This window comes from Apteryx mantelli, chromosome 5, assembly GCF_036417845.1.
Source record: "Apteryx mantelli isolate bAptMan1 chromosome 5, bAptMan1.hap1, whole genome shotgun sequence".
NCBI classification, from domain to species: Eukaryota; Metazoa; Chordata; class Aves; order Apterygiformes; family Apterygidae; genus Apteryx; species Apteryx mantelli.
This window is the reverse complement of record NC_089982.1, coordinates 37,083,838-37,097,961: the sequence shown is the minus strand read 5'-3', so window position 1 is coordinate 37,097,961 and position 14,124 is coordinate 37,083,838. Positions and strand designations below refer to the sequence as shown.

Sequence of the window (14,124 nt, the reverse complement as noted above, 5' to 3'; positions counted from 1 at the left end):
CTTTTATTAGCCTCACGATGGGTATTATGCCCCTTCATTATCCTAACAGATGTCTCCCCTGAATTTTTTTCCTAATTTTTCCTTCAGATATTTTACTTATGGCCTAAAAATTACATTGAATTATTTTCATCTTATTTAATCTTAAAATTCATGCCACTGTGCAAGCCTTACTTTCTACTGATAAAATGATTCTTGATTCTACTGTGCATTTGATATGGTGGGATTTTAGTTGTATGTTGTTTTGATGACCTTCTAACATACCCAATAACTAGTGGGTTACCTGTCACAGATTTTATATGTAGTAAAAAGCACACATGCAATTGTATAACAAGACATCCTGCATGTTCATTCTACATGTTAAGAGGGCTTTCTTTAATTTGGAGGCTTCGGATGCAATTTCAGTGTTGTATTCTGCTGAACTACCCACATCAGTATATGCAGATTTTACCACACAGACAGTGTATGCATCCGTGGGCACATGGACTTAAGAATATTTTCAAATTAGCTAGAGGAACTTGTTTAATAAAAATATGAGTGCTGGACTTTAGGTAGAAAGCTGAGAATTCTAGTGAAATTATTTAAATATAGAAGTTAGCATGAAAATGGATCGATCATTTTAAAGGCTTAATCCAAAAGGCGGGGGGAAGAGATATTATGCCTATTTAGGTGTGAATGTATGTTTGTCAAAAAAATGAATGTCAGTAGCCATCAAGTATCCTGCAAATAACTTGAGTCTTTGGACTCAAGCTACAAATCTTGTAGCTCATTGTTTCCAGTGGGCTTTGTTTCTTTTCTCTGTAAAGGAGGTTCTGTTCTAATTTTCAACAAACCATTTGACTGCTTTTCATTTGGGAGTACCAAAAATGCTTTTTCGTGGTTTGACTATGAAACTAGATCTTAAAGAAATGGAATTATATCCATGAATACTTATTATCAAAAGAAAAGCAATTTAACAGTTAATATTGAAACTATTTACAGAATCTAGCTATCACTCTAGGAATTTTCACAAATATATCTTTAATTTGCCTTTATTATGTAATACTAAATTATTTAGGAAAGATTACACAGAAGATGCAGATTCTTCCTTGCTTTTAGATAACACTTCGTTTCTCATTTTCTTCCCACTTATTTTGTATTGTCCACCCAAATTTCTTTCTGACCTTAATATTTTTTTGTGTTATCCCACGCAAAAGTCAAAAGAAGAGCTTCACAGTAAATTTATGGAAGGCATAAGTGAATTGTATGCACAAAAACATCTCTTTCCAGTGAGGAAAGGGAAAAAAAAAAGGTAAAACTGCTCACCATTTTGACTGCACTGATTTAAATCATTAATTTCAGAAAAGCGTCTCTCCTGTCTTTGAAACAAGATTTGAGAAAAATATCTTTTCCCATATTCAAAAAATATATTCTTTTGGGAAACTCTGTGTACCGGTGTTTTGGAGTAGAAGTTTGAAATTTGGCAGGAGAAATAACCTTAGTGTCAGGGATCTGTCCTTTGCTGTCTTTTTGCAAATCTGTCCCACTTCAGTCAAGTAGAAAGCTTTTGAGAAGTTGCAGTTGACACATTTTGGTAGACACTTTCAAGATCTTTGCAGCTTATTTCCACAAAGGTTGTATTTCACTGAACTCACGCCAAAGTCTGGGATGGTCAGGAATTTTTCCTATATTTGTAGTTCTGGGGAGGGTCTTTGCTAAGGCAGGTGTGAGAACTGAGATGATTAAATCCTTTTCTTTCGTGCCTTTTTTTTTTTCCCCTCCCTCTTTCTCCAGCAGCGTGGGAATCTGAAACTGGTGAGGTGAGAGGAAAGAGAGTAGGACAGGGCCTTAGACTGGAAAGAGATAGGGTTGCAGATGGCCCAGAAGCAATCATGCTCTTGGGAAATGCACAGAAATCTGTCTGCTAAGATTCATTCCCTGCTGTAGTTTGGAATGCAGTGTAAGACTTGTGAGTTTCACCATTCCTATCCTGGCAGCAAATATCTGTGAAATCTCTGGCTGTCTTGCCTACTCCCTCCTCATCATTGCTAGTACCAACTCATACTGCAGTAGGAGGTTGTATTTCCCTTTATGTACTTAATAGCAGAGTTTACTATTTACATATTTACAGATTCCCACCCTGCTGATGAGAGCAATGTAGTGTCAATTTGACATAACACAATTACACTTCTGTATGTTTTTGTAAGCCTAGGATACATAAGTGACCCAGTCTTCCCTATCAGCCTTTGAATAATTGACGTGGCAAAGTTAATAACTCATAAGTGAGGTTATACCACTGCCATTGTGTTAATGATGCTGACAGTGCAATAGAGAATATGATCATACCTGTCTTTGTCAGAGTCCCTGTGTGGCAAAAATGTAAACCAGGTTGTTGAAAGATACTCACTGGTTGTGCATACTGCATCCTTTTGATACAAATGTGTTTTAATTTTAGACAGAAAATTAAGGGTTTTCTGCTTAAGCTACTAAAAATTGGATGAGTACTTCTAGTAACCAGAAAAGATGTTTTAAAATGTTCCCTTGATCTTACATTAGTATTAAAGTACAGGAGTATCAAGTAAGTAAGATATTATGTTTCAATATGGCACGTGTGTGTGTGTGTGTGTGTGTGTACTCAGTGCTTAAGATTGTAAGTGTTAAATTTACTTGGAAAGAATCATAGACTATAAGGCCAGAAGGTATCACTGCAGTTCAGTCTGACTTCATCCACAATGCAGCCTTCAAGGCTTCCTTGAATTACTTTATATTTGTGTTAGAACAAAATTAAAAAGGTTGTTGTGGCACACCTGGTAAATGTGAAAGTAAATAGGTAGGAGTTTTTTGGCCAAAAAAAAAAAAAAGTATAAAGAAGTGAAAGGGTTTGCTAATCTCTCACACAGTTGACAACAATGACTTCTCAGAAATTGAGCTTGAGGTTCTAGTTTCTGGTCCAGTTGTCTGGACTCTGGCATGTTTTCTTATATAATGAGTTTATTACTTTCTCTTGTAGGGAGGGGATCATCTAATTCAAAATTGCCGTCTGTTCCTGCAGTTTCTTCAGTGCCTGAGGATTCTGCTTCAAATATGAGGTGACTTTTTCAGTTGAACATCTGGACAGCTGTGATGCTGTTTACTTTTTTAATGATATAGTTGATATTACAATCCACATTATAATAAAATATTCACTTAAGAATGTTGTTTTGTTTATGATCAATACCTAATGGAGCTGTGATATACTGTATGTTGATTTCTGGGTTGCTGGGTCTTGATCCTTCCACAGAATTTGTGAAAATAACATTGACGAAGGGTTGATTCCTGACTGTACATCTCAAACAGCATTGCCAAAAACTATTCTCCCTGCTACAGAATTTCAGCAACATCCTTCTGATTTTGTTAATCATATGCATCTTTTTGTTAGTATTACAGACAGGCTTGAACATGCTTTGGAAAAAGCTGCCCCACTTCTGAGAGAGATTTTTGTGGATTTTGCTCCCTTTCTTTCTCGGACTCTCTTGGGCAGCCATGGGCAGGAGTTGCTGATAGAAGGTACAAGTAAGTTTCCATTAAAAACATTTTTTGGGAGCTTTGTTTTACCTTGGCGATTCAATGTCTATTTTTAATGCTGGCTTCAACCTAGAAGCTTTCTTCCTGCTTCTCCCTCTCAGTACTGTCCACCGGATTTCACTGTCTCCTGTTCCTTCTGCCTTACTTCTCTGCCAGAGGTCATTGCCGTTACCTCCTCAGCTTTGCCATTCTTCTGTCTGCCTGTGCTACCTCTTTGCTTCCATCTCTTCTGATAGTTTCCACCATCTCATTATGAGGGGCCAACTGCTGTTGCATCTTTCTTAGTTTTCCAACTCCTCCAGGAAATTATCTCATAGAAGTTGATGTATGAAATATACCATGTGAAACTTAAAAACTCTGACAGTATTTTCTCAGTGACAGGATCAACACTGACACAAAGTTATGTATAGTGAAGTACACAGACTGTGTATTTTGACTGTGATATTTTAACAGTGGGTCCCTTGGGCAATATGTCAGCAGGGGCATATGAATCTGCTTCTGTCTTGCTGGTTTCCATTTGGTGTGCAGTAAGACAGGTAAGAGAAATTCTTTTCAATACCGTCAGAATGTATTCTCTGGTACTTCTGAGAAGATGAAGATTCAAGTGCACAACAATGATCATGCTCTTCCTGGTGCTGGCTGAAGATGACTAAGCTGTAGTTGTTTTCTTTTTACTGATGGGTTTGTCTTTTTTAAAATAAAAAAAAAAAAAGAAAAAAAGGCTTAGGTATGTAATGCAGACATTAGTGGCTTCAATTTTAAAAGTTGTGTTTGTTGGAATAGTGTGAATTTAGTAGCAAATGCCAGTTTTTCATATTTTTCTTAATTTTGGTTATCATATAAACCACTTCCTGCACTGATTTTTAGAGTAAAAATTGCAGGTTTCATCTAGTTACAACAGTGAATTGAATTAAGCCCTGACCCTGTTGCAGCTTCCAGTACCCCCATGTACGAAGCTCATGTTTGCTTGACTTAAGGTGGCCACTGGCACATGAATTATATTTCTACTAATAGATGTAGTTGCTCCATGGGGAACGAATGTTTTTTAAGATTTTTGAAACCACTTGTTCTGTGGATTAGAATAGGCACCCTGTATGTAGTGCTGAATATATGGTCAGCATTATCAGAAACATAAAGTATCAGACACTGAATCATCATACTGATGACTGTTGATATAAAAAGTAAGACTTCACTAAACTTCACTGAAATTAAAATTTTTTAGCGTAGGAATATAACTTGCTTGCCCCTCTTGGTGCTTTAATGGGAAGAAAAATTGACACAACTAATGTCTTCCATAAGACTGAAAAGGATGGGATTCTACTTTTGATTATACATGTGGGCATCACTTTAGCTGATAAACATTTTAATGGAAACTACTTTGTGAACAAATTTGTTTCATTCTTTTAATGAGAATAACAGAAAAGAGATTTTTCTGAAAGCTTTATTTGCCAGGGAAGTAAGTATTCTATTTAGTTATATTTTCTTGTCTAAAAATAATGAAAATATAATCTGGTTTCAAAGTATATTGAGTATAATATAGATTATGTACAGAGAGATGAGTATTTCATAAATTGGATGATGAAATACAGAAAAATAATTGGCAGTATTTGGACTGTTCAGACAAAAATAAACACACAAAACTAATTTTGGGGCCTAATGAAGAGATTAGGTATTTTATAGACAAACCCAAAACAAGATGCAAATTACAAATAATAATAATAGTCAAATTAGTTTATAAACAATTGAGAATATATAATGGGTTACTGCTTGCACTTCTGCTAAGGTTTAGTGCAGGGTTAAGGGTCAAAGTACTAATAAGAGTGTTTGGGATGTCTGCTGCCGTGAAACAAAATGGAAACTTGATTGATAGCTGGGGGCTGAAAGGAGAACGCACAGTGGAGAAAGCAAAGGTCATAAAGCCATTTCCCTTCTCTGCATATATAATGACCCTATCCTTCAAGAAATAACAAAATGTAGATACAGTGGATTAATATAACATGTTAACCACACTTCTCATCATTTTGAAATGCAAACATTTATGAAACTGAATAATGGAGGTTATGTTTTACTGCTAGCTGCATCTTTAGATGCAAGTTATTGAATTTATGATCTCCTTCTCACATGCTTTTATTTTGTGCTGATTAAGTACAAAATTGAACTGTAAATGGTATGAAAATTTCGTCTTTCCTTGATTGTCAAGATGTTGCAGATAAAATCTATTGCCGTTTAAAATATTTTGTGTTAACAATTGATAACATATAAGTATGCACTTAGGCATAACACTTTTTTTCCTTTTGTAGGTCTTGTGTGCATGAAATCTAGTAGTTCAGTTGTGGAGCTGGTGATGCTTCTTTGCTCTCAGGTGAGGTTTAAGCAACCAATATTATCTGAAATTGCTGTCATTGGGCAAAATAGAAATTACAGTTAAAATGCATTGCTTTAAGATTATGTGTAATGATTATGTGAAAAGATTATATGCAAGGACTTTTTGATTTAGGAAAAAAAAAAGTTTTTTCATAGTAATTGTGACTACTCAGTAAGAGAGAGAAGATACCAAGGGTTTTATGTTACCTTACTGTCGAGCATTTACATAACCTCGATCTTGGTGTGCTTAAGTAATTCTATGCTGTCATTTTTGTAAGAGAAAATAAGATCAATAAAATATTGAGGTTATGGAAACAGATTGATTTCCGCACCTTGGCATGCTGAATCCTCTGGGATGAGTGGGATTTTTTCTTTCGTGTAGAGGTTATGAAATGAGTGATAAATACTTTTGAAACCCTGTCATTCTTAATTGATTTGACAAGTACTAAGAATTTGAGAAAAGCATAAGAAAGCAACCCTGGTTGTCAGCAGTTTGGGGCTTTCTACATTCCTAAATGCAAAGCGATTTTAAATATTAAAAACCTAAGAACTGCCCATTCCTGTGGTTAGAGAAGAGCCAGAACTGAAGGAACTTTCTTAAAATTGTAATGAAAGAATTGCATTCACTGTATCAAGTTTTTTGGTTTTCTTGCTTCCTCTTGTACAATTAAATAGAACAATGTTTTTATTGAGCCTTTCTTTTGGTGCCTTAAAAATGATACTTTTCTGGTAGTAAATTCCCCTACTTAAAACTTTAAAATAGCCTTTTTTAATGGAAATGGTATTGGTCTAGAGGTCAAGGGTTCTGACCCGTTTCAAAACCTTTGACCTTCATTTACAGCCCTTATGGTTTGCTTGCCTGACGAATAAGGATAATGCAAAATTAATGTTTCTTCACATCGATTTATTCATTTTAGTGCCTATATTGCCAAATTTATTTAGACTGTGCTGATAGACGTTTCATGAATACAAATGAAAGAATCATAGAAGGTGTGAAAAATCGATAGTCTGCATTGTCAATAAAGTGTAATAAGAACAATTACTTCTGGAGATTACACCTAATGGATTTTACAATGAACTAGTGAAGAGTAGTTATGTTTTCCAGTGAGCTTATTATTCATGAATATTTTCAGAACTTTGCTCATCTAGTTCTCCATCTTTCTCAGAAAATATCATATATTCACCCTGAGAGGAACGTAATATTTCCCAGGGAACTTTTGGAGTTTAGAGGCGGTTATTTTGCATATTCTGAGACTGTAAGGGGCATTATTCATGGCTTCTAGAATATGAATTTAACACTGATTTAAACTAAAAAAAAAATCTTACTACCAAGAAATCCATATAAATTTTTTAATATTCATTCATTAATGTGTTAGAGTAACACTAATTTAAGTACTAAATATGTGTCTGACAGCTTGGCATTACCATTTTTAAAATTAGTTTTCTGTATCCTTGCTGCTTGTTTCAATAATTAGTGGTTGGCCTCTTCTTTTTTGGTAGGGTAATCTAATCTTTTTTAAGATCATGTTGTGCTCTGTGCTGTACATCACATGTTTGGTTGTGGGAAGTGGAAAGGATAAGGAATAAATGACGTGCTCTAATGCATCTATTTGTCATATGTGTCATAGTGCCACTTAATGCTAATCTAATCAAATAGTGATTGCTTAGCAGTGCTGGTTACAAAAACTGAGGTTGTTCTTTGTAAAATAGTAGAAATAAACCAATAAAGTGAAGACCACAAAATCTTTTTAAAGTTATACAGCAGCTGTAGTTTTCGGCAGAATATGAAAAATGATGTGAGAAATGAATCTAAAATTAGCTCCAGATGTATACAGATTGTTCTGGGGTGATAATTACATTTTTCACTTTGAATTTTCCTAATTCAAAGAGGTCAGCATGGCAATCACAGAAGTAATTTATTTTGTTAAGAAGTGAACTGTCTTTTGCTACATGAAAGCTTGAGAGATATGAAATTGAATTTCAAGCCGACATTTTACAGATACTGGGAGGAGATGGGGTTGAGCTTGATTGATTTTTTTGTTGTTGTTGTTGGGTTTTTTTTTTGCCAAAGATAGGGTAGGAAGTGAAGTGATATCCTTTTGCTAAAATTTTAATTAATTTTTAAGAGGAGATGGAGAGGATGGAGTGCCAAAGATCAAAAGATCAGGTCAAAAACTAGTTTTTAATCACATAAATAATGTGGCATAGTTATAAAGTAAGTATCTGCAAATTTGATTTAAAACTTCACAAATTTGTCAGCCATCATTTTACGAAATTAAGACTGCTGTGATTAATATCTTTAGTGTTTTTTAAGCTAACCTCTTTCTGAAAATTTTTTTTTAAATATTGTATGGTGTTGTAAGCACTTAGCTCTTTTTCTAAAAGATATTTATTTAGATTTGTGACTGGCACCTTTTTTTCTTTCTCAGAAGTGCAAAATGCAATACTGATATCTCACCAGTCAATGTTTTTTCTCATAAAAATAAGAAGAAAAAGCTATTTCTCAGGTGAAGAATAATCAAAGAATATCCTTCTATGAAACTGTGACATCTGGGTTAATATTTTTTCTTTCTTTTTTTCTCTTAAAGTTATTCAGGCATATGGAAAATCCCATGGCTTTTGTGTTTTAGTTTTGTGTTTATATTTTGATACATTGTTTAATGTTTTACACAAGGTAAAAAGAGAAACAAGTAGTTAAAGATACAGACAAAAGGCTTTTTCTAAGTCAAAAACTGTTGTGTTTTGATAGACATGCTACCTTTTGAGACGTGTGTCTGTGTGTATACTTATGTTTATATAAATCTATCAAAACATAAAGAAATCCTTCATTTAATATTACCGCAAAGTGTTCCTGCTTATTTGACATTAATATCATTTTTGAAAGAATCGACGTTGCATTCAAGGCCACTTTATAAAAGCATTGTGTTGCTCATCCTAATTCAGTCTGACACACATTCCAATAACACTACCTCCCTTCTAGGGTTTAAAACTAAATTTATGGCTGAGCATTGTGAAGTGCATCATTTAAAAATGGTTTCAACCCAAAACATCTAATAAATAAATAATGTGTATGGCTACTCAGTAGCAGACTTTCCAGACTAGAAATCATTCCATCGGATACTCAACAGTCCACTATCGGAGAGGGCTGTCAGATAAATCTTATAGTAGCTGCATTCATGTCCTGTAAATCACATGTTATTGTCTGAGCCTTCTGCCAGGTCATCTATTCTTTTCCCATTTATCAGAAATGCATACAGTACACTGAACCTGGAAGCACCATCTAGTCTGGCCTGGCATCCTGTCAGGGTAATTAAACCAGCCAAAAGAGTGAAGTCCTGTGTCTAATATGCCTTTTAAATGAGTGACGACAGGATATTAAAGATGCACGTACTGTTGTACTATTGTGAGATAAGGTTTCTGCATGCTAAAACTATGATATCATCCCTAAATGTAGTATTTTCATCTAAAATAACTCTCATTCTATGCCTAAAACTCCAAGGAGCATGTATGAATGTGTGCATGTTTGTACATAAAGTAAATAAGCTGTTGTGCATCTTCTCATTTGTCAGATATTTCTCTGAAATATTTTACTGAAGTAGGAAAAACTGTCCTCTTCCCTATCTCTTGTTAAGTTTTTAAAAACATTTATCCATTGCCCACATAAATGAACCATGTGTCCTATTATTGGATCTCCAAGGTGAAAAGAGTACAGAAATAAGTGAAATAGTTCCATATTTTTCTGATGCCTTTGACTGTTCAGTGTTTGCAGCACTTGAAAAATTCTGTATCCTTCTTTCGCTAGTAAATCAGCTGAATTGTCACTGAGATATGCATAAAATAACTAATTAGTTGGTTCTTGTCAGATTCATCTTTGACTTAAGAGCTTTTTTCTACTACATCTAAATTTTTTAGACCATAAAATAAACTTATGCTAACTGACTGAAATACTGTACAGCTTTTGTGTAATTTTCTAAAATTGGTGGAAAGCCCCCCCAACCTTTATAAGGTCCTGTAATGAAAAATTAATAAGTACTGCAGCAACTTTTATCTCCCACCCTCTCTCTCACACTGGTGTATAAACCTCCACAAGCTCTCTGGTTCCTCCTTCCTTTGCCCCCGTTTCAAGGGAATAAGGACACGTTCTTGGTAGGTGATGGGACTGATAAAGACAAATGTTTTAATAAATATTAATATGACATATTGCAATACAACTACATAGCTGTAACTATTAGATTTATGCTGGACCTTGATAAAGTAGATCTTTCATGGGGAGAAGGAAGAAGAAAGCACAAACCCTGCTCACCCCAGAATTTTTTGTGTGCAAGTGATAATGTTTGCTCATGTGGCCCAGTGGAATATGGTACAGCTGAATGCATTGTGTGCTGTGCTGATAGTTTGGGGCGTTATTTTTGGAGAGGAATACATGACCCAAAGCAGAACATGTGCATCTGTCTTAAAAATACAGTAGAAAATGGTAAAAGAGGCTGATCAGTAGTGTTCGAGCAGAACTAACTCTTTGTGAAAGTTGGTCTTATTGCCTCTAAACTTGTAGGTGTTCAGCCCTCTTTTCTTTTTATCTAACTCAGCTCACCAAACCAGTTGTCACTGTTTTAATGATGAGATGTCTGCAAAAGATAAGAAAGGTTTTTCTTTGATGTTATCTTTTATATGCTACTAAATCGTCACTTCCTTTACCAACAGATTCTGCTGCTCATGAAGAAGCCATATGCATCTTCAGCATGAACAGTATCTTAGTCAAAACATCTCTGTTACTCTGACAAGGAGTCTTAATTATTAAAACAATATCAACATGTGTGTCATGCAATCATGCACCTGTGAACAAGCAATATGATAGCATATTTCCCCCAAGAATGACAAATGTCATGGTAGTTAAGATGTTGCTTAACAGCACACTTTTTGCCCCACTCCCCCAGGAGTTAAATGTCTGTAAAATGTTATAGGGTTTCCTGACTTGTCTGCATATCCTATGCTCAAAAGCAAGCTTTATATCAGTAAACCCCATTTGTTATCTTTATTCATATTCTGTTAATTTTAGAGTGTTCTAAAATGTGGTAAGCGTTCAAATTACTTGGAGATTTTAGCTGATGCAAAAGATGGCTGGTTTTCAGTTTGTTACTTGCAGAGAGAACACATTATACTGATGCTCTCTGATCTGCACTGGCTCCTAATTTGCTTTCAAATGCAATTTGATGTGATGGATAACTATGAAGTTTTAATTGAATTGGGTCTAGGTTATCTAAAGAGCTAGGCCACGATGATACCATGGCAGCTGAGATCAACCAAAGCACTGAAATTCTAGCAGTTCTATCCTGGTTTAGATATGAAGAGAACAGATGCAGTTTGGTACGTTTTATATATGCCTCACCTCTTAGATTATGACATTTTAAATCAAGAAAATGTATTTCCTTGTAATTATTTTGTGTTCTAGTAGCTGAAAATGAGTTTAAAAAGGATCTAATGATCCTTTAGATCCATGATCTAATAACTTCATATGTTTTGATACAGAAGTCAAATTCTGTGGGATTTTTTTTTTTAACTGCCAAATGACTTTATACCAATTTCAGTGTATGTTCTAATTTCCTTTTAAGGCCATTTAGAATCTATAGCACTTAATTCTGTTCTTTGAACCAATATGGCTGTACCTTTCTGTTTTGTTCTCTACAGCTTACTGGATAGCATAATTCTGGTTTAAAAAAAAATACTGTATGTTCACATTTCAAAATACCTACACATGTCAGGAATTGGAAGTTTTATCATTTATACTGTGTGAACTTCTGCTAATAGAATTTTTACTTTTACTGTTTGTAGCTGTTTTAGAATAAAAAGGAACTTCAGTAATAAATTGCTCTCAGGATAAAATGGATAAAAACATAACTGTATTAGGCAAACGAAAGGGTTTTAGACCTTAACAAATAAAAACAGAAGAAAAGGGCTTCCTGAAGTCTAACTAAATTGGCAAGTCCAGGGGAAGATGTTGAATAAATCATGCTTGTAGGTTTTTGCTTTCTATTTCTAACTTGCTTTGCAGTGTTAAGATGTGTTCAAAGTTTCCAGTTCAGAATAAGGATACTCTGTTGAGATGCGCAGAAAAATACTTCACCCACAAGTGTGCCAAAGAGTTCATATTAATTGGCTTATGCTATTTTGAGAATGATTTGAGGAGCATCTTCCAACCTAGCTTTCTGTAGAGATGGCCTGGCTGTGGAAGGAAATAGAGCATTTAGGGTCATCTTATTCTGCTACAGATTATTTAGATTCTGAAGCCACCTCAGACCTATTTCATACCAAGTGGAGCTAGGCATATTAGTAATAGAGTGTAAGTGGTAACCTTTGAAAATTTGAGATTGCCAAATGTTATTAAATGCTGTGCAGACAGTAGTAGGAACGTTCCTGCTGCTATTTTACGACAAATATCACGTGGCCAGTGTAATTGCTGTACTAATTGGAAGATTCTTATCCCATTCTTTAGGATACTGTTGCATGGAAAGTAGTCAGAAAATGTTTGTTAAGTTGTATGTTAGAACTATATCAAGATATTTTCAGTGCAATGATTTTACATTATAAACTATTCCTCTTCAAAAACTGTTGTTGCTATTGTTTTTTCCCCTGTAATATGTATTTTCATCTACAATGACTTAGTTCTGCAGGATAGAAACTCTGGTCAAAGCTAGGGAGAGTGGAAGGCAGATTCCAGAATAGCCAATGGCTGTGTTATCAAAGTGCTGTCCTGTGTTAGAGGAGACTTAAGTTTCAATTAATGTTTCAGGTAATATTTATTATCACTAAGGAGAATAAACTGCCAGAGGAAAAATTTGGACAGATCCTCTCAGAGTGACTAGTAGTCAAAAGGCTTAAGGGCATCCAGCTGGCATGCGGAAGACTCCAGTTTTGGAAGAAAGTAAGCTCCTTCTGTCTGTAAAAGCAACATCATGATTCGTCTGTGTATTCCTCAGCTGCAATCTCCTTGTTTGGTTATGAAGTATGAAGACTTTAGTTCTTTTCTGTAGCGTCGCAGGGAGGCATGCACAAACGTGCATTCTTGCATTCTCCTGCATTGAAAGGCACTTGATACTAACACAGTGAACTGTTCAAGCAGTGGTCAGTAGGATTTCCTCTGGAGAAACTGACTGAAAGGCTTGGGATGTGTGGAATCTGGTCACCTTAAATGCAGGCATTTGTTTGTGAGTTTAGTACTATTTGGTCATTAAGTTTCCTTCTAACAAAACAAAGTTAAAATATCAAATCTAAATCTCTAGAACCTTTGGATTCTCTATGACACTTGATGTATCTGTGTTTTTTACACATAGTTTAGCTTCTTTCCTTCCTTAGTGGGAGATTTCATAAAATGGTTCTGGACAAATTTCCTCCACCTCCAAGGATCTCATGTTGAGCACTGAAATTATCTATTGACAACTTTCATGCTCTGGTATAAGTCACTGGGTAGAGTATTTGGAATAATTATGAATAGATAACTTATACTGAGAGTATTTTGCCACCCATTCATTGAATTATGTTATACCTTCTAAGCATGTGAAACTGGAGATCAGTTTGGTAGATAGCTGTCTGAAATGTGGTTCTGATAAGATTGAAATATATGGAAACAGCTTGAAAACCCTTTTTTCTGAACTGGAATATGACAAAATTACACATGAAATTAGCTATATATGTGTGTGTGTGTGTGTATATATTACATATCTTTTTTGTGTCTTAGGCAGTATCAAGTAGACTTTATGCCTTCAGAACTAGAATACATACATTCTGTATGAAACTCCAGGATAGTGTAAAACTGTGTTTCTTGGAACTTCACCCCTACTTTGATTTCCTGTTGCTTTCTAAATTGTTTGAAACATCACCTATAATCACCTGTGATATTTAACCTGTTGCTTTCCATGGAATTGCTTGGAGACCCACTCTAACGTGTTTGTGTAGGAGTTTCCTGCAAGGAAATTTTCATAATCACTAAGTTTCACATTTCTTCTCAGATCCATTTTTGTTTGCTACAGTTGAGATATGTTTGAACTCTGTCTTTTATCTGAGGTGTAGTTTTTGGCTTCAAGAATAATGTGGTATGTTTACTGTTAGCATGGCCTACAGATAGGAAGTTTAAAACATTTGTGTCCATTACTGGCTAAATTTTTTAAAAATAAATTCTGATAGAATATGGTTTCATTCAGAAGTCCGTGAAGTGGGTGTATGTTG

General features: G+C 35.0%; 1 protein-coding gene across 1 annotated transcript in view; it reads left to right on the top strand.

Moving 5' to 3' along the window:
• Positions 1-14,124, top strand: part of LRBA (LPS responsive beige-like anchor protein) — a 376,211-nt gene that overhangs the window by 69,934 nt on the left and 292,153 nt on the right. The window contains exons 28-30 of the mRNA XM_013951635.2: positions 2,987-3,065; positions 3,395-3,528; positions 5,841-5,902. Coding sequence (XP_013807089.2) covers positions 2,987-3,065; positions 3,395-3,528; positions 5,841-5,902 — 275 coding nt within the window. The remainder of the gene's footprint in view (positions 1-2,986; positions 3,066-3,394; positions 3,529-5,840; positions 5,903-14,124) is intronic.